Here is a 22,198-nt window from a genome sequence, read left to right as displayed (position 1 = left end):
AGCGCCGTATCTTCAAAATGCGATTTAATATACATTCGCATCACCGAGACCTCTCTCACATTTGCTCTCATGAAGTCACCAACCATCTTTTTTTAATTATTTAGGGCTATTGGATCAATGTATCTGCGCTCATATAGGGCGTCTATTGTTTCCGTATCAGGCACGCTTTCTGTTACTGTCGCGAATACTAGGTTATCTAGATAATGAAATGGGTGATCCTTTGCCCAATGCATTCTTTGGAATGGCTGTACGTCTGTTTCTTTCCCGGTAGCCACGGTAGTTTTTCATGTGGTAACCGTGTCCTGCATACTTTGTACTTTTTTAGCTGTGGGAGGTTTGATAATACTTTTTTTTGAAGGTCTGCTTCCTCTGGTTCCCTTTCCAACTCCAGTCTGGCCTTGTTTAAACCAGCCCCTTCTTCACTCTCATTGTTTAGTAAGTCTGAATTACTTGAAGAGTCGGGGGGTGGTGGTGGATCAGGTGGGGGTGTGTCCTCATATTCATAAACGTCCTTATTCATGGAGTCACTTTTATTACGCTCTATTTCTTTGACTCCTTCCTCTTTTTCTTTCCATGATTCGTTTACTTCACTTTTCCAATTTATATTGGCGCCCGATTTGTCACTAACCCGCGATTCCCTTTCCACCGGGCTTTGTTCCTCCTCGCTATGCCAGGTTGCGGCAACGAGTGGCCTAAAGTGGTTGTTGAGGAGATGCAAGTGTACATATTCCTCATTGGCATTAATCGTGAAACTTTCGAAAATTTCACACTATGTTCCCCTCTTAGTTCCCTGTAGATGTATACAAATATTCTTCCTGAACTCTTGTGCGAACAAAAATATGCAATCATCATTACATATTCTGTATTGGACTGCAGGATTCTTTTTACCTCCTCTGGGTCAACACATATATTTTTCTACTTCAAACATTGCAGTACATCGTGGAGTTCTCGCGCCGTCAATTGCAAGTCACAGGAAAAAATAAGAGAGTCGAATAAGCAATTACCTGGTATTTCTACTGGAAGTTCTTCGATAAGTTTTAAATTTTTATTCGACTCCATGCAGTTTTGTTCTAAATTCCGTTTGGCTACATTTCCGCCTCCTGTTTTACTTTCAAGCTTATTACCTTCATCGGTATAATCGTCCGTTACCCCTCTTATTCTTTCGTTCCCCGATGGGTTTTCATTTATCTGTGGTGATCCACGCGGGGTATCTTATTCGCTAAAGAATTTCTCTCTATCCCCTGAGCCCGTTCTCTCCTTCGAAGGCTGTTGAGATATGTTTGTATCATTATCTGTACTTTCCGTCGGATCGCTCAGAAGTCGATCGGTGATGGTATCGGATTCCCAAGCATCTATTCTGATTTCCGGCTTGCCTTTAAAGTCTCGGCGCTTAACATCTAGTCTAACTTTCGCTTGGAAGTTATCTATTGAGTCATTAAGTAACGCTCTGATCTTTTTGTTTACTTTTGTCCCTTTTTCTGGATTTTAATTTGTCTGTGTACCCCGTCGTGATTCTTTCATTTGCTTTTCGCTTACACTCTCACTAGACGGTCTGCTTTGTGCCCCTTCCTTCGGTGTCGGTCGGTCCCCTTCGACCCTACTCGGTATTTTCTGTTGCTGCTTGTTACTCTCTTGGAGCACACTTTGTGCGTGAGCTTGGGCCCATTGGTCATTCTCCTTTTCTCCTTTATTCGCATTTCTGCTTGACATACCTGCGTCCGAACTCATTACCTCTATGGTATCTAGAGGGTCAAGCATTTTTTCTCTCTTTCCGATCAACTCTGTAACCAGGCCTTCCTGTGCCTGCTGGTATCCCTCGTGCTTATCATTATTCGCATTTATGACTATGATCTCTGTACCTACAGTTTTTTCTTCCTCTTTACCTACCTCATTCGCTAGGCTAGCTGCGGCTAATTGGAGTCCCCAATGTTTTACCGGCTCGGATTTTCCTTTTAAAGTCACCGGTGAGTCACAGTTCGCTATGAAAATCTCCTTCGACACAGTTTCTATTTGCGGTGTTACTGAAAAATTTGGCGGGTGCCTATGCAGCGTATCCAGTTGTCTTTTGCGATTTTTTCGTTGCATCTTCGGTTGTATTTCTAGTTCTAAATACGGTGTGCTTGTTATTCCCACCCCTTTTTTCAAATTTTTTTCTTTGCACATGTAAGCTAATTTATCCTCAGGACCCCGTGATAGGATTTGTTCTTTACCATTGTTTAAGGATCCCATTTGAATATTTTTCCCCTTATTCTCTTCTGCGATCTGTACTATTTGTTTACGCGGCCTGCCTCTTTTCCCTTGTTTCTTACGTGGTTCTGCTCCTTTATTCTCTATATTTTCACTCGCCACCGGCCACTTTGATTCTGAATCTGCGTCGCTGTGTTCATTGACCGTTAACTTATCTGAGTTGTTCGTCTTGCGAGGCTTTTTCCTTTCTACCTTTTTGTTTGACTCGTCTGAATCGGATATTTCTATCTGCCATTTCTTATCCTTTCTTATTATATTTCTCTCTCTTCTTGTCCGCATTTTGAATATTCGTGCGGGTGGCGCATTTATGTCACCATGACCATCTCTCTCCTGCTCTTCAGCAAGTTCATATAACTCTCGTCGCGGTAGTTCAGGATTTTTCTCTCCATTCTCTATAATCGGATTTCGGGACAGTTCATCCGGTGCCTTATTGGCTATTCCTGATCTATAATCAACGTCAAATTCATAGCCCCTTAATTCAGCTTTAAGCCTATTAAATCTTATATCTGGCTTCTTTGATGAGTGAAAATGTTTAAGAGGCTCATGGTCCGTAACCACTGTTAACTTTCTGCCAAATAGATAGGGTCGAAACTGCTCTTTTGCATATACTATAGCGAGCAATTCTTTATCATACGTAGGGTATCGAATTTCGCTGCCTTTCAGGCATCTAGAGGCATACTTGCACGGATTGTCTTTTCCTATTTCTCCCTGACTCAATATTGCCCCAATGGCATAGTCAGATGCATCCGATGTCACCACAATTGGTTTTTTTAGATCGGGTGCTTTAAGTACAGGCTCGCTGCAAAGTGCATCTACGAGCGTTTTGAATGCTTGTTCATGCTGCTCTTCCCATTTAAACTCTGTACCTTTCTTCAGAAGCTTCGACAGCAGTTGAGCAATTTCAGCGTATCCTTTAATAAATCTTCTATAATATCCAACAAATTAAAGAAATTGTTTGATTTTTTTTGCATTTGTAGGCCTTGGATATTTTCTTGCAGCCTCGATTTTCTCTAAATCCGTTTTTATTTCACCATTTCCTACAATATGGTCTAACACTTTTGCTTCACGTTTTAGGAATTGGCACTTCTTTGGCTCAATTGTAAGATTTGCCTTCGACAATCGCTCTAACATACTTATAAAGCGTTTACGATGTTCTTTAAGATGCGACGCGAACACCATTATATCGTCTAAATATACCTCTACCTCATGGCCCTGCAGCCCTACCAGTGCAAGCGTTATTGCTCTTAGAAACGTGTTCGGAGAATCCGTGCAACCCATTGGCATTCTTTTGTACTGGTAATGCCCATCCGGTCCCGAAAACGCTGTTTAATGAGCATCGTCTTCATGTATTTCGACATGAAAAAATCCCTGCTTTAAGTCTACCACTGTAATATCGCGTGCTGTCGCCAGATGTTCCAGCATATCACTCTGGAAGAGAAGTGGATGACAACTGCCCATTGTTATCTCGTTGAGTTGCCTGAAATCCATTTCTACCCGCCAGCGTTTTTCGCCATCTGGTCCTGCGTTTTTAGGTACGATCCACATGATTGAGCTGTACGGTGACTCTAAAGGCTCTATTATGCCTTGTTCGAGTGATTTCTTAATTTCAACTTTTATTTGCTCTCTCACAGCTGGCAAATATCTATACCAATTCGTTACTATCGGTTTATCCGTAGTCGTGTTTATTTTATAGCAGTTTCGACCCTATCTATTTGGCAGAAAGTTAACAGTGGTTACGGACCATGAGCCTCTTTAACATTTTCACTCATCAAAGAAGCCAGATATAAGATTTAATAGGCTTAAAGCTGAATTAAGGGGCTATGAATTTGACGTTGATTATAGATCAGGAATAGCCAATAAGGCACCGGATGAACTGTCCCGAAATCCGATTATAGAGAATGGAGAGAAAAATCCTGAACTACCGCGACGAGAGTTATATGAACTTGCTGAAGAGCAGGAGAGAGATGGTCATGGTGACATAAATGCGCCACCCGCACGAATATTCAAAATGCGGACAAGAAGAGAGAGAAATATAATAAGAAAGGATAAGAAATGGCAGATAGAAATATCCGATTCAGACGAGTCAAACAAAAAGGTAGAAAGGAAAAAGCCTCGCAAGACGAACAACTCAGATAAGTTAACGGTCAATGAACACAGCGACGCAGATTCAGAATCAAAGTGGCCGGTGGCGAGTGAAAATATAGAGAATAAAGGAGCAGAACCACGTAAGAAACAAGGGAAAAGAGGCAGGCCGCGTAAACAAATAGTACAGATCGCAGAAGAGAATAAGGGGAAAAATATTCAAATGGGATCCTTAAACAATGGTAAAGAACAAATCCTATCACGGGGTCCTGAGGATAAATTAGCTTACATGTGCAAAGAAAAAAATTTGAAAAAAGGGGTGGGAATAACAAGCACACCGTATTTAGAACTAGAAATACAACCGAAGATGCAACGAAAAAATCGCAAAAGACAACTGGATACGCTGCATAGGCACCCGCCAAATTTTTCAGTAACACCGCAAATAGAAACTGTGTCGAAGGAGATTTTCATAGCGAACTGTGACTCACCGGTGACTTTAAAAGGAAAATCCGAGCCGGTAAAACATTGGGGACTCCAATTAGCCGCAGCTAGCCTAGCGAATGAGGTAGGTAAAGAGGAAGAAAAAACTGTAGGTACAGAGATCATAGTCATAAATGCGAATAATGATAAGCACGAGGGATACCAGCAGGCACAGGAAGGCCTGGTTACAGAGTTGATCGGAAAGAGAGAAAAAATGCTTGACCCTCTAGATACCATAGAGGTAATGAGTTCGGACGCAGGTATGTCAAGCAGAAATGCGAATAAAGGAGAAAAGGAGAATGACCAATGGGCCCAAGCTCACGCACAAAGTGTGCTCCAAGAGAGTAACAAGCAGCAACAGAAAATACCGAGTAGGGTCGAAGGGGACCGACCGACACCGAAGGAAGGGGCACAAAGCAGACCGTCTAGTGAGAGTGTAAGCGAAAAGCAAATGAAAGAATCACGACGGGGTACACAGACAAATTAAAATCCAGAAAAAGGGACAAAAGTAAACAAAAAGATCAGAGCGTTACTTAATGACTCAATAGATAACTTCCAAGCGAAAGTTAGACTAGATGTTAAGCGCCGAGACTTTAAAGGCAAGCCGGAAATCAGAATAGATGCTTGGGAATCCGATACCATCACCGATCGACTTCTGAGCGATCCGACGGAAAGTACAGATAATGATACAAACATATCTCAACAGCCTTCGAAGGAGAGAACGGGCTCAGGGGATAGAGAGAAATTCTTTAGCGAATAAGATACCCCGCGTGGATCACCACAGATAAATGAAAACCCATCGGGGAACGAAAGAATAAGAGGGGTAACGGACGATTATACCGATGAAGGTAATAAGCTTGAAAGTAAAACAGGAGGCGGAAATGTAGCCAAACGGAATTTAGAACAAAACTGCATGGAGTCGAATAAAAATTTAAAACTTATCGAAGAACTTCCAGTAGAAATACCAGGTAATTGCTTATTCGACTCTCTTATTTTTTCCTGTGACTTGCAATTGACGGCGCGAGAACTCCACGATGTACTGCAATGTTTGAAGTAGAAAAATATATGTGTTGACCCAGAGGAGGTAAAAAGAATCCTGCAGTCCAATACAGAATATGTAATGATGATTGCATATTTTTGTTCGCACAAGAGTTCAGGAAGAATATTTGTATACATCTACAGGGAACTAAGAGGGGAACATAGTGTGAAATTTTCGAAAGTTTCACGATTAATGCCAATGAGGAATATGTACACTTGCATCTCCTCAACAACCACTTTAGGCCACTCGTTGCCGCAACCTGGCATAGCGAGGAGGAACAAAGCCCGGTGGAAAGGGAATCGCGGGTTAGTGACAAATCGGGCGCCAATATAAATTGGAAAAGTGAAGTAAACGAATCATGGAAAGAAAAAGAGGAAGGAGTCAAAGAAATAGAGCGTAATAAAAGTGACTCCATGAATAAGGACGTTTATGAATATGAGGACACACCCCCACCTGATCCACCACCACCCCCCGACTCTTAAAGTAATTCAGACTTACTAAACAATGAGAGTGAAGAAGGGGCTGGTTTAAACAAGGCCAGACTGGAGTTGGAAAGGGAACCAGAGGAAGCAGACCTTCAAAAAAAAGTATTATCAAACCTCCCACAGCTAAAAAAGTACAAAGTATGCAGGACACGGTTACCACATGAAAAACTACCGTGGCTACCGGGAAAGAAACAGACGTACAGCCATTCCAAAGAATGCATTGGGCAAAGGATCACCCATTTCATTATCTAGATAACCTAGTATTCGCGACAGTAACAGAAAGCGTGCCTGATACGGAAACAATAGACGCCCTATATGAGCGCAGATACATTGATCCAATAGCCCTAAATAATTAAAAAAAGATGGTTGGTGACTTCATGAGAGCAAATGTGAGAGAGGTCTCGGTGATGCGAATGTATATTAAATCGCATTTTGAAGATACGGCGCTAAAATCGGACATCAAGAAATGCATTACGTCACTCAAGGCACTAGTAATGATAAATAAAATAAAGTCTATAGGCGTGATACGTGACTTAGCAATACTTAACATGAGCCAATCGATCTACTCCGATATTGTAACCCTGAAACTGCGTTAGCATAACTTAAGGATAAAGCCATCATAGAGATCATCGTATCCTACAGCATAAGTTAAACTGGCAATCTTGCCAATAAGGATCGAAGCGATGGTAGGACTAGGGAGAAAGTGGTTTGTCCATGTCCAAAAGGATGACTTTTTGAATCTTCTAGCGATCACTGAAAAATCCAATGCGTAGGCTCGTATTTAAAATAGCTAGAAAATTGTATAGCTTCTTCATAGCTATGAACTTGAGGATTTCGTCCGGATCAAGGGCCTTACAACCTGACGTCTTCAAGACAACCTACCTTAGTTTATCAAGGGTCACAAAAGGCACCTGACTTAAACTAATTTCCTCTCATCTCCTTTGGGATACTCTAGAAAGAGGCAAGGGACTACTCTCTTTAAAATAAAAGAGCTTTATCGGCCACCAGGTCTGATCCATGGAATTTTTTTAGCGTGATCCGGTACCCCAAGTCCCACGTGTCCCTATCTACCTGAGCGATGAGTTTGTGCTAGCATCGGTTCTTGCTTATCTTGCTCATCCTCACTAAAGTTTTCTTCGTTTCCCTGTACGCGTGACTTTTATTTCCAATACTTAAATTTTACCAACTGTGATAGTCTGATTTTAATTTTTCAGAGGCTGTAAGTTAAATCTTACGAAGAGAGCGGACAAAGGAAGTTTTTTGGTGTTTCTTTAACTACGTAGGTAAGAAATTCTGAAGACTGTTCATAAAAAATTTTTTTTCTAACCTTGAAAATTTACCATGCTGAAATTGAAATGACTTCCATAAACTGGAAAAAAAAATTTTCTGTTTGATAAAAAAGATTTTTGAGATGGCTGACTAAGAAATAACCTCCACATCTCATGATCAATGGCTTAAATATCTTAAGTGAGCACTTTTAATTATTTACTGTTTAGATGTAAATTTATATAATTTTATAAGAATTCAGTTCTTACAAGAAGGGGGGGGGGGGCAAAATAACGACAGTCTACTTAAATTTTACTCCAGTGACGTGTATTTTGATGACAGCGATAGCTCAGTGCAACGACTGTTCATTATTTTGAAAGCCAATCTCAGAGTAGCATAAATAGAAAGTCAAAGTGAACTACCTTGAGATTGGCTGTCAAACATGATATGTATGACATTAACATATTACCGTTTTGATACTTTATCGAGCAGAATTTAATGCTGATTCTTGTGAGAAATATTATCTTGTTTTAATATACTACCCTACTCAAATTTATAGTTAATTACAAATCGTCTTTGGAACTTAGGTTAATTTTGTAGAATATTTTTCTATGTGTAACAACCCTACTATTTAGTTACAAGTAACCTTTTTTATTTAGGTTAGGAAGATTTACGAGGTCTTAGCTTACAGTTATAATATTGAAAATATTGTTATTTTTAATTTAAGATTATTACAATTTTTGAATTCAAACTTCACTTGCTCATAAGATTTAATGAAATAAATCGATCATAAAATTGTAATAATTTTGCCTACCATTAAACTTTATAAGCATCGTACTATTTAGGTATGTCAACTGGTACTTATGGCTAAAGTACATGTAAGTAGTACCTCAGTAGTATCTAATTTTTTTTGCATACGTATCTACAAGTAAAGTTTTTCTTTTATAAATATAAGATTTTTTCACAACAAAAGTTAAGTTTATTGAAACTGAACATAACAGTCTATTTTTCTAGACTAGGTGGTTTAATGCTTTGCTATATAAACGTCTGCAAATTTTATCCTGACTTTTTTCATATTATATAAGTCATATCCTGAATTGGTTAGTTTTATACTCCAACAGTACGATGTTTATACAGTTTAGTGGTGAGTCGTATAATTACAATAATTACAATAGTGAGTAAGCTTATTACAATTTTATCATCGATTGATTTTATTAATATTCATCAACAAGTACAGTTTTAATGCACTGAATGTCAAAAAACCAAATCTTAAGTAAAAATACATTTTTAATAAAAGTGCTCACTTAAGATATTTAAGCCATTGATCATGAGATGTGGAGGTTATTTCTTAGTCAGCCATCTCAAAAATCTTTTTTATCAAACAGAAAATTTTTTTTTCCAGTTTATGGAAGTCATTTCAATTTCAGCATGGTAAATTTTCAAGGTTAGAAAAAAAATTTTTTATGAACAGTCTTCAGAATTTCTTACCTACGTAGTTAAAGAAACACCAAAAAACTTCCTTTGTCCGCTCTCTTCGTAAGATTTAACTTACAGCCTCTGAAAAATTAAAATCAGACTATCACAGTTGGTAAAATTTAAGTATTGGAAATAAAAGTCACGCGTACAGGGAAACGAAGAAAACTTTAGTGAGGATGAGCAAGATAAGCAAGAACCGATGCTAGCACAAACTCATCGCTCAGGTAGATAGGGACACGTGGGACTTGGGGTACCGGATCACGCTAAAAAAATTCCATGGATCAGACCTGGTGGCCGATAAAGCTCTTTTATTTTAAAGAGAGTAGTCCCTTGCCTCTTTCTAGAGTATCCCAAAGGAGATGAGAGGAAATTAGTTTAAGTCAGGTGCCTTTTGTGACCCTTGATAAACTAAGGTAGGTTGTCTTGAAGACGTCAGGTTGTAAGGCCCTTGATCCGGACGAAATCCTCAAGTTCATAGCTATGAAGAAGCTATACAATTTTCTAGCTATTTTAAATACGAGCCTACGCATTGGATTTTTCAGTGATCGCTAGAAGATTCAAAAAGTCATCCTTTTGGACATGGACAAACCACTTTCTCCCTAGTCCTACCATCGCTTCGATCCTTATTGGCAAGATTGCTAGTTTAACTTATGCTGTAAGATACGATGATCTCTATGATGGCTTTATCCTGAAGTTATGCTAACGCAGTTTCAGGGTTGATCAAAAGCTACGTGGCAAACAGGGGCTCAGTAGATGTAGGTCATCTAATAAAAAAAAATTTATAGAGTACCACTTTACCGTAGTATCTGCGGTGTGTGTCAATGCATTTCCCCTTCATCTACAAAAAAACTGTTTGGGGTGCGTAATCTTTAATAAAAAAAGAGCGATATTGCATTCTCTACAGCTGTTTATACTCCTATTTCATATTTTATAGCACAAAATATCATAATTTCTTAACGTGGTAGACCCACTGATTCTTTATAAAACTTAACAGTAAATTTATTTAAAAATGTCAGTCAAGCTTTTTATTATTTAGTAACTTAGTATCGATGTTCTTATGCTTGACCTAATAATATTTTACTTGTTTAAAAAACAGAGCTAATGGAGTAGCATCAGCTGAACTGAAAAATTATAAATTCAGTACTTTGATCGAGTAACAAGTGAGGGCAAAAGATAAGGAACTAGCAGTTGTACTAGTAAAACAACCGCCAAATGATTTTTACTATTCTAAGTTACAGGCACTTCTGCGTACAAATTTATTTACAGGATATGGCGTACCTTGAAGCTTTAGTGAGCCCCAGTAAATTAGACAAATTTACAAAAAATGGCTTTTTTACTCTTCATCGGTCTAAGGAATTATTATCTGCTATAGTGTCAGATACGACGATTGACCCCACACTTACTAGATACTTGGCAGTTGTCTTCAGCGTTGATTTTACATACCTCCTACGGTTGTAGCTCACGGCTGCTCATATACAGCGACATATTGCAGTTTCATGGGGAAGCTACAAGGCGGTTATTTCAATTGAATTAGTATTATTAATACTTATATATAACAGCTAGTATAATAGATATAACGTAGTTAAATAACACACAAGTAAAAATAAAGCAATAAAATAAATATTCATAAGCAAATATAATAAGTTATGTATCAATTTTGTTAAAACTAATCGAATATTTCGATAAATAAATTTTTTACAACAAAAAAAGTTTTTACAACAAAAACATAAAAATCAATTGCCACGTATCACTTTTTTAGCTTATTTTTATTACATGCAGAATTCATATCATTTTGTACGTATAACCTGTAAATTAAGCTTTGAGCAGAAATTACTCAATACCACTCATAAAAACGTTGATACTATTAAACATTAAATCGAACAACTCAAAATTTTTTGAAATCAAATAATTGCAAGCTTACAGATAAAGAGGCAAAAAAAGTAAGTTATACAAAGATGATTATTGTAATTAAACAGAAGTTGTAAGATGAGACAAATCGTGACGATTTACCGTGATAATTGAAGCATTTGGCTGTACAGGCACCTGGGAAAAGAGGTAGTTGGAGGTTATTTTGACGCAATGGTTTCAAAAATTTATATAAGTATAAAAAATAACATGTAAATGCATATTGGTGAACAGGCGTTCATACGAATTTCAAGAGGCCCTATGTTACTTAAAAAGCTCATAATAGGTTGAAAAATAGTTGGTGTAAGAAACACTTTCACGTACAACATCAGTAATACAAAAAAATCCATTGCTTCCGCATGAATCTGCAACACGTCACTGCATGCGAACACTCATGAGCTATAGTCATAGGAGATTTGTAAAACAAACGCTGGTAATCTTACGTACGTAGTAAGGGTAACACCGAGTGTTGTCACCAGATACCGAATGTATTTAATATCATGCAATGTTCACAGAAGTATTGTGGAATAAAATCTATTTTGTATGAAAAACACGTTAATGTACCAAACATCTGACTGCAAAAACACAATTTATACTTACAGAAATTTTATGGATTGTCTCTCTTAGCATCATTTGTTTGAAATAAAAGATATTCTAATGTCACCCTCAATAGATATTTTCAGGCAAGATTTGATTAATTTTTATTTGGCAATCGGAAAAGAGAAGTTAAAAACCATAATGTTTTTAACTCATTTTTAAGGAAATAAGTGACGATGCAAGCTCGTATCAGAAAAAAAAAAAAAAAACTAAATATGAGGTTAAGTGTGACTTTTAAGTTTAAAAATTTCGCAATTAATTCTTTTAGAAATTCTGCAATCAATTTTAAATATAATGAAACAAATTGGTTATTACACTTTTTTTTTATTATTAGAAATTTACAATCAACGCACAAAGAGTCTATGTAGTAATACACACAAAACAATACATATATATACACTATTTCAACACACACATGTATTCTTACAACAAGGCTAGCCGCATCATATGTCAGCATGTAACGTGACGTATAGGCTCTACTTGCCATATGAGCTTGTCTATTTTTATATAACATCTTGTATAAATTTGGCAAATGAATTGCGTTTGTACTCAGAGTATAATTCTTTCGTATCAACCCGTGATGTAACAATGTTAAAGAAACATAACGCACTGTTTTTTTTTAAATTACAGAGTAGTTTTCTATATGGCATTTGTAACTTTGAGAGATCAGTCTGTAAAATTAGTTTTTTATATAGAAAATGTATCCAACTATCATGGAACTCTAATAATGCGGGATTGACCTTACTTAATCAAAAGTAATAAAAAATACTATTATTCCACGTTTTTCACTATAATCTTACTATTTTAACACAAAAACTTTTTAATAATCAAGTTCACTATATTAATATCATAAATCTAATTACTACTACCTGATATTTTTTTCATGAAAGTAGCATGGACTTGGATTATTTTTTAAAGTGAGGACATTGCTGAAAATATTTTAAATTAAAGATTTTAAAAAGATATTTTTCTTTTTTTGTTCAAAATTTATTGGAAAACTCTATGAAACAATGTGATGCACAAAGGGCCAGCCCAAGGTAGGAATTTCCCGCAGGTAAATAAGCCAAAGCTCTTTTCCTTCTTTATTTCTCTCTCATCATCTTGATCTTTCACTTGGTGGTAATGTCTCCCACTCGGTGGCCATGCGGAGAGGTAGAGATTAGTGATGTCTTATCGTCTCCCTGGTAGCACATCACACACTGATCCCAAGCATCAAAAAATTTTTCATAATTCTTGCTGATCTTGAATTTTTACGTAAAGTTCTTAATTTAGGCTTATTTTATTTCTTATGTCATGTCCTATAGCCCTATGAATATTAGGTTCTCTCATACGTATGAGGAATCGTTGTCCTTTGTAACACGTTAGCCTGGGATTATAACTAACGTATGTGTTTTACTTTTTTTTGCAAAAACCTCACTGTAACAGTATTCGGAAGGGGATTAGGTTATTTACAGATGTGTGTAATGCCAACTGCAGCAACCTGCAGTCGAGTGTAGATAATAAAATGGAATAGCTTTTAAATACTTATATACACAATCCAGGTCCCGTCCACTGGTAGCTTCACTTGGCGTCACCCGCACCAAGCGAATATTCTAACACCACCTTCTTAGTTCGATTAAGTATTTTTATTTCTAATTATAAATTCCAATAATCCAATAAATAATACATAAATTCCATAAACAGCCATTTAAATTACAACGATGACGCAGCACACCACAAAGGCGACGGCCCAGCGTCGTGCTTGCTGTAACATGTAAACTTCGTTATAATTGGAATTTTATGTGTATTTACACTCATGATAGAGAACTCGGGTAGACTCGAATAATTATTAGGGCTGGGGAATACGGGACGACTGCTTTCACACTCCACAACACATACCACCAACACTACGCACAGTCATCTACCAGAAAATCACCGGTGACAATCTTCTCGATCCTCTCGATGATGCTATCTGTATCAGTGGGCACCAGGGAACCTGGGTGGCCGTGAAAGAGTTCGCTGGTGTGTGTGTGTGGCATTGGGTCTCGGCACTATTTTTGCACTATAAATCGGCAGGCGAGAGTTTGCTGATGCCGCACTGCACTACTCTGATGCTAGTCTTGCAGCGAGATCAAGTATCTCCCTTGTCTCACCGCGTAGACGCACCATATGCTATGCGGCCCACAACACACTATTAGCCAATGCAGCACTACACAGTGGCCACAAATACTGTGATTGCTCCCAGGACACCGACACACTGACAGCTGTCGTTCACAGATCAACTCTCTCAATATCGCGCGCGCACACACACACAAACACACACACACACACACACATCTCCCCAGAATACAGGTAGGAAGCACAGGAGGGAAGTCAGACTGAAGCTGTGGCCTCCAGGCTTTACACTGGGATTTTATACATTACAGCAAGCCATATGTAGGAGAGAGAGATAGAGCGCTACCTACGAGACTCTCTCCATTTGTTGTCAGTGACAAAGGCTCTGTGACGTGTTTGGATTTATATCCGATTCGCCACGTCACACTTTATGTATATGAGGTATGTATACAATGTGTAGGTGTGTTCCAATAGAAGTCTTTAAATAATTCGTTTTTATATAAAATTATGTAAACTTACTTTGATTGGAGCTTTCCTTGTTGTGTTACTAATGAGAAAATTCATTGCAATATCTTCACAATTCATGTGCTCATCAACCCATTTCCTTATGTGTTTTGGTAGTTTTGTTGTGAACACGTAATTCCAGTACTGAAATCAAATGCAAGAACTTTTCAATAAAATTAAATACCAGACCAAATTTTAATGCCTGTTAAATAAGTTTTATAAAGCTTAACTAATAGGGCTTAAATATTAGGACACTCAAGCCTACAAATATAAAAAAGAATAAAATTAAGTTGACATTAAAAATGAAATACTTAATTTTTTTAAGTTTGATCAAGATTTAAACACCAAATTCGTAATTATACTTATTCGAAGAATATTTTAATAACACTGTGAATAACACTATTACTTTCTGCAAGTTAGCTTTTTCACTTTCAAACACATGAGTCACATTTTTAAATTCCAGTTAAAATATGAAAAAAATTATTGAGCACCACATAATATTCTTTTCATTTAAAATTTATGTAGAGTCGTAAATATGTCGAAGTTATTTAGTGCAGGGCTTACCTAGTACTTAATTTGTTCAACGAAGAAATCAACCTAGTTTTTTCATTTATAAAGAGTTTTAAGATAAATTTTTGGCTCTTACTCATAAGTTTTATTTTTTAAATGATATTAGTAAAGTATTAATGCTAATACATTTGCATATCTTGTTTATTACAAAGCCAATTTTTGTCAGCCAAAAGCAGTACCCCCCCCCCGCTTTCAGATAGCACTAACTCTTCATAAAATAAAAAATGCTTACTTTTTCAGCTTTTTAGGTATTACCTTCATACGCTGCCCAACCCACCATATTTTTCATTTGATTCTAACAGATCCCTTACCACCCCCATATCACGCTACTGCCACCCCCTTAGCATAATCTTGTGGTTTCTTCGTTCTTTTGAATTCCCTGCCCAATGGCCTACCAAAAATCCATTAACCTCATTAGCACGATCACTATTTATTTACAACACCCAAGCCCTGCCTCAGTTTCACTTAGACTACCAGAGCCCCTATATTTTTTTGACTTCCTGATAATCCCTGTCCTTGATTCTATATACAGATAAATTTTATTTTTATTATTTATTATTACCAACCAATTACATTTTGTGAGTGTTGTGTGAAAGGCAGATGTTTGTTATTTTTTTAAATTAAAATTTTTGTTATTATTTAAAGGTGGGGTATTTTCTAAAAGATATCTTTTACAATATGCCATGATAGTTTTGCAGCTCGCACATCGTATAAAAGCTCTTCACTGCCTGAATGCTAATAAGCATCGTAGATAAATTTCCTTTTTACTATTTTTTATGTAGTTCTGCTTAAATCAATTAAAAGTGCAATTCTATGTGTTAAAATTATCAAGAAGTATAACTTTACCATCAATTTTCTACTTTTAAGTTGAAAGTTTTAATGATACGTGGAATTCTTATAGTTTTAATAGGTTTGCAAAAATCTGTATGATTGGAAAGAGAATTAATGTTGAACAAGAAATTAAGTGTTTGAATCATTAAATATTAAAATAATTAACAAAATGCATATCATGTTGTATTATTTTGAATATTAAAACGTTTTTTTATCTTTATAAATTGCTTGATGCTGCCATTATTCGAAAAAAAAGCCAAATTACGTTATGTTAGTCAATACTACTTAAAAGTCCACTATTTTCGATACTTCTACTTGTAAAAAATTGCTTGAAGTATGCTTTGAATTTAATCATGTTGCTAAGGCAGTATATATCTCACTATGAATAGCATAAATTAATGTAGAGATGTTATTTATAAAAATTTAAATGTTATAACTTATAAATAGTTACAGGAAATGCTAATTGGAAAAATGTTGTTTTTTATAGAATATGGAAGACGATGCAATAACAGTATTTCCAGTTTTTTGGGAATAAACGCCCGGTTTTTTATTTTTTTCTAAGAGTAATAATTTCAGCTTAAATGTAGTACTTTAAGTACTTAATTTATCATTCGAAGTCTTATTCCGTTACACAATCCATTACAAGTATGTAACTTTCCAATCAACATAACAATATCATTTATTTTCAAGCTTAGTTTCTTGTGTGAAATTTAAATATTCTGTCTAAGAATGTATGTATTCATCGACATCAATCTTACAAGTTTTATAAACATTTCAATAAGTTGCATTCTTAACACTGCAATGGAATATGACTGTTTTTAGCAGTTTAGCAAAAAAAAACAATCTTTGTTGAATATGTAAATTTATCGTTGAAAATCGAAAGGTGTTGGTTATTGATGAATTATTAATACTATTCAAAAGATCTGTACACATATTATGGAATTTTAATTATTTAGGAATTGAAAAAAAATTGACTTTACTTACTAAAGTTTTCAACAGAAATAATAGAAATTTGGCATTTTTAAATAATAGTTTTTAACTTTTAAATTTTCAACAAAATCTGTAGATAACATACTCGAATGATTTCTTGAACCATTCTGATTTTTTACGTATTTCTTGCTATAGGAGAAAATTTATAAAAGTTTTTGCCCAGATCTATTAGTGTCCCATAAAATTTATTAAATTAAAAAATATTTTATTTGCATTTTCTAAGGCTTTTTTAAGTAATACTAATGTGTCTTATGTGTCATTCCAAATCATAACAATATCAGCCCCAGATTATTTATTTTGTCCAATTGTGGTTTAAATAATATCTTTAACTACACTCAAGCTTAAGGAAATCTAGAAGTCCTGTGTAATATTCTTCTAGGAACTGAGATAGTAGAAATGATAGTCCAGGCAATCCGTGAAACATTTTGGTTCTACGGTATAAAATAATTAATAAAGATCTTGTACCAAAATATCTCACCACAAAATCCTCCTGAATCCTAAACTAATGCAGTTGAAAGAATTGCTTTTTATTAATCATTATTAAATCATACTGAAAAAAAATTTTTGTAAGAAAACGTTTTAGGCCTAGGTAATCAAAAATCATTACTAAAAAAATAATCGCTAATGAGAAATTTTTTTGAGGTATCATAAAGCTTTATAATAATTCCGTAATAAATGTACATCTTTTTCGTTCCCTATTAGTTTTTATATTTTTACGTCCCTTTTACTGGGTTGAGTATTTGTTTCCCTCCTCAGCCATCTCAACCCCCCTTAAAATTTATAAGAACCCCCTCACCCTTTCATAAATAACGAAAAATTCTGTTGTTTCTTACGCCATTTATATAAAGTTAAATTTTAAGTTGTTAAAACAAAAAATTATGTATTATACTAAATTTAAAATTTAAGGAACCTTATATGTATATATATATATATCTTCCTACATAATATAGTTAACTCAGTGGGAAATTCCACACAACCCCCCCACCGACCCCATTTGCCCCCCACAACCCCCCATCAACCCCCCACAAAATAGGGTAAAAATCCGTTATTTTCTTGCTTATTTTGACATATCGTAGTTTTTCTCAAAACCCCCCACAGTCCCCCACCAACCCCCCACAGCCCACCCACCAACCCCCCACATATTTTTCATGGCCCCCCACCGACCCCCCACAAAATATTATATGAATAGTATAGAAGTATGGTATGAGTCTTTATTCAAGCCAGAGGGCTCAACCACGTATGGCTTGATGGAATAATAACAATGTATGTTTCAATATTTAAACAAATATTTACAGATTACTGCACAATACTATAATCAGCTAAACTAAAATACAATCAATTGTATTTCGATTAACTGGATCCCTTGGTTTCTTTGTAAGCATAAAGTTTTTGGTGGGCTGACTTTTTTTGTTAGCATTTTGTAATGTTGCATTTTGCCAGCCCTGTAAATGTGTTGAAGTCTATCACCACATTCCTACCAAATCACATAGAAATATTGTATAGTATTTTTTTTTAAAACATCCCACGTTCCCCCACCTACCCCCTATGGCCCTCCCACTGACCCCCACGAATTTTTTCATGGCCCCTACCGCCTCCCCACACCACTTTTTTGGAACCTGACCGTGATCATACCGTCTTTACCTATCTTTGGACAAAACTGTCTTATTGCCATGATTTATTTCATCGTCAAGAAAAAATTAAAAGTCATAAATTGATTCATAGGAGGTTGTTGCGCAAAACATCATTATTTATACAACTGAGTACGTTTAAAAACCAATTTATATGGAGTTAACAATATTTTAAAACCAAATCATGTATACACATATATTGGTGCGCGTAATTATTATATCATCATCACTTATATAGTCCTTTATTACACAATTCTTCTTTTTACGTACATAAACTTAAGTTATATTTAGACTATCATTAATATAAACAATGAAAGTTTCGCATCACTTTATAAGTCATCTTATAAAGTCTGATTAAACCACGAAGACTTACGTCCATTTCTATTTGGTTTCAAATTAATGCTGAAATTGGTACAATACATGAACACGATATACATTAATAATATGTATTATTAAGTAATAAATTTCATCTATACATGAAAAAAATAATAATTAAATCATGTTATAAATATTAGATACATTATTATGTTCAAAAATTTCTTTCCAAACTATATTTTTAATCTCTTAACTGTTTTCTCTATCGACATGAACAAAAATTTCATTTTTATTTTTGCATCTTGATAAAGCCACGTATAATTGACCATGAGAAAATAAAGGTTTTTTTAAGTATAATCCCACATTATCGAAACTTTGACCTTGAGACTTATATATAGTCATAGCAAATGCTATAACTAATGGGAATTGTTTTCTATATTAAATACAAGGTAATAATAAAGTATTTCCAGTATTTAATGTAATTCTTGGAATGAAAACTTTATTACCAATTTTTTCTCCCATTACTATTTCGCATTTTACGTTACACTTCAGTAATTTAGTAATTCGCAATCGTGTACCGTTACATAATCTGTCTAATATACTCAAATTTCGAATTAACATTACTGTTGTACCTATTTTTAATTTAGGTTCATGAGGTAGCAAGCCTTCACGAATGTTGTTTAACATTTCTACGGGAAAATTTATATAAATATTATCATCTGATTTATCAACACCTTTATATATTGCAGTATCAATGCTGTAATAAGTTTTAGTTTCCCCATGTAATGTACTTAAAATCTTATTGTTTAAAAAAAAAGTATATTCATTATGTGAAGTTAGTATCACGTTATTGTCAAAACAGTTGCTGTAATTACCAAATATTTTGGTACAGACATCATCTGTTATCCAGGATTTAGAAATGGTAAATGTTTTTATGTCCCCTTCTCCAATTCTTAACAATAATTTTGAAAATTCGTTATGACTAGAACGGATATTATTTTGTAATCTTAAAATTTTAAAGAAGTTCCATAAAAATAATGATTTAATAGTTTCTTCTATTATTATAGTTTTATTACTGTTTCTTATAACTGGACGGATTTGTCGAAAATCTCCTCCTAATACTATTAATTTATCACAAAAGCAAAGTTTTGTATAACACAAGTCTCTCAACGTTCTATCAACGATTTCTAGAGCTTTTCTCGAAATCACAGAAGCCTCGTCCCATATTATTAAATCAACTTACCTTATTTTTTTTTTTTTAATTTCAAATTCTAAAAATACTCTTTCAATATTATCTAATTCTAGAGGTAAACGAAAAGTTCTATGACTGGTCATATCTTTTGGTAGTAATACAGATGCAATTCCTGTCCAAGCCATTGGCAAAATATTTTAACCTCTAGAAATAAAGTAATAAATGAGTGTCTTTTATAAGTAGGTTTCTCCAGATCCACCAGGACCATCTATGAAGTATACTCTTTCATCTTGTTCACAAATAGTTTTAAAAATTTTTATTTGATCTTGATTGTAATTCGTGTACATTACATCGAACATTTTTCCACTGAAAGATATTTCCTTAATATTGCAATCATTTATATAGTTGCTAATGGTTGGTGTCGGTAAACTAAAAGACTCACATGATTTACCTCTCGATTCCAAAATTTGATTAATATGTAGAAGAGCACAATTATTTTTATTATTATCGAAGTCTTCCGTAAAATATTATTTATATTTATTCCTTATTTTATCTCCTTGAATATTTTCTGAAATCAAAAACTAAGCAAAAAATTGTCTTAACTGGTATGGAAACATAATTGTAATGGCTTCTTTAAAACTATTGTTGATTTCAGAATCATGTTCTATTAAACCCATTGCAATTGCAGTATCCCTAAAAGTTTTATATGTTATTTTATTATGTTTTTTAACGTCTTCAAACGATGTAGCCCCATGTAATTTATTTAAAATAAGTTTTAAGAAAAAGCCTCCATGATCTTTTGGAGATACTATGTTTAATCTACCTATAGCAATATTTTTCAGGGTAACTTTCCTTTTTTCCAAATTTTAAGTTAATTGTTAAAAATGTAATGTTCTGGAATTTTAACATATTTTAGTGATTTTGCAAAATCATCTACTTTATTTTATTTAATTTAAGCTGTAAGGGGTGTTTAATAATTTTTTGTTACATTTTTGATATTATTTTCTTCAAATATGAGTTTTTGTTTATTTTCAAGATGAACAGCTAGATTTAAAACTGTATGACTTCTACCACAAATTAAATATTCTTGAAGTCTCCAAGCTGCTTCCATTGGACTTAAATATCTAGCATCTACATAACTACTAATTTCATCTACTATTTCTTCATTTAATTCGTTTGATTTGCCTATTTTAATGTATGTTTAATATCAGTAATTAACATAAATAAAATATTGGATTTCATTAAAAATTTACGTGTTTTTTTATTTTAGACAATAACTTAAATGTTTCAAAATAACTTGAGGTATCAGGAATCACAAATTCCGACTAAAAATTTGACGTGGTGACTTCAAATTTATCGTATTCCAACAGATTTCATTTTCCAACAATTACTTTACTGTGTAACTGAAAAAGTTAAGAATAAATAAGAATACATACACACGAATTGTAAAAATGTATTTCTTATAAAATATTCGGAAGTTGGGGGGTCGGCGCGCAGTGCGCGCAGGGGCACGTGAGCCCCACTAGTATATATATATATATATATATATGTGTGTGTGTGTGTGTGTGTGTGTGTGTATATACTAGTGGGGCTCTGCCCCCTGCGCGCTCCACGCGCCAACCCATCCTTTTATTATGTTATAAGTGTAATTTTTTTAAAATAAGGTTTGTATTAATATTTTTTAAGGCCTTAAAAAATGATAAAATTAATTGTTAGTATAAAAATAATATGTTGAAGTATATTTTACAGAATTCGGAAGACTATGGCATTTTTCGAAAATACTCGGAAATAAATTTGCTACCCTGGGGTATGATTACTGGTCTGTTTTTAAAGAAATATGAAGAACAAGTTGCTAATTTTAAATAAAAGTGGTAAAGTTTATATAGACAGAGAGATGTGCCCTTAAATTTTTGTTGGTGAGCTTTACTATTTCTTCTTGTGGCTCCCTTTTTTAAATGAACTGTCTATCCTGTACGTGTATGTAGATATTTCTAAGCTCTTATAACTTTATATGCCCACTGCGTGCTCTGCGCACCAACCCCCGTAATTACAAATTAGATTTACGAAGTATGGAAAAATACCCGAATTATATTAATTGTTACTTAAAATTTATATATGTAATAATTGTATATTGATCATAGTTAATTACATGAATTTTTAACAATCACTTTTTATTTTCCCTCACTAATAACAGCTATTTCTATGGGATTAGTAGAACACGATTTTCAAAACAATATAATTTTTGAAGAAGCATGTAACGTTATGCTGCCTTTTCAACTATGAAAATTTTTCGCATAGTTTATTATGTCTAAAAATTTTTTTGGTAATATTATTTGGAACAAATACAAGAAATTTTTCATTGAAAATTGTAAAGATAATCAAAATAAAGCTCTTTTACATTTAAACAAAATTTTTAATTCTGAAAATATGTCTTGTAAAGATTTCAGTTTACCAGAACCGACAGAAACGATGAAAAAAAGTATTGATACTGACAATA

At 34.5% G+C, this 22,198-nt stretch overlaps 1 protein-coding gene across 1 annotated transcript in view; it reads right to left on the bottom strand.

The window, feature by feature from the left end:
• Nucleotides 1-22,198, bottom strand: part of sotv (exostosin glycosyltransferase sotv) — a 727,528-nt gene that overhangs the window by 53,697 nt on the left and 651,633 nt on the right. The window contains exon 9 of the mRNA XM_089595800.1: nucleotides 14,191-14,319. Coding sequence (XP_089451926.1) covers nucleotides 14,191-14,319 — 129 coding nt within the window. The remainder of the gene's footprint in view (nucleotides 1-14,190; nucleotides 14,320-22,198) is intronic.

This window comes from Copidosoma floridanum, unplaced genomic scaffold (assembly GCF_036245765.1).
Source record: "Copidosoma floridanum isolate Cflo_tuat_1 unplaced genomic scaffold, Cflo_Japanese_pri ptg000028l, whole genome shotgun sequence".
In the NCBI taxonomy this organism is placed as follows: Eukaryota; Metazoa; Arthropoda; class Insecta; order Hymenoptera; family Encyrtidae; genus Copidosoma; species Copidosoma floridanum.
This window is presented reverse-complemented; position numbering and strand designations above follow the sequence as displayed.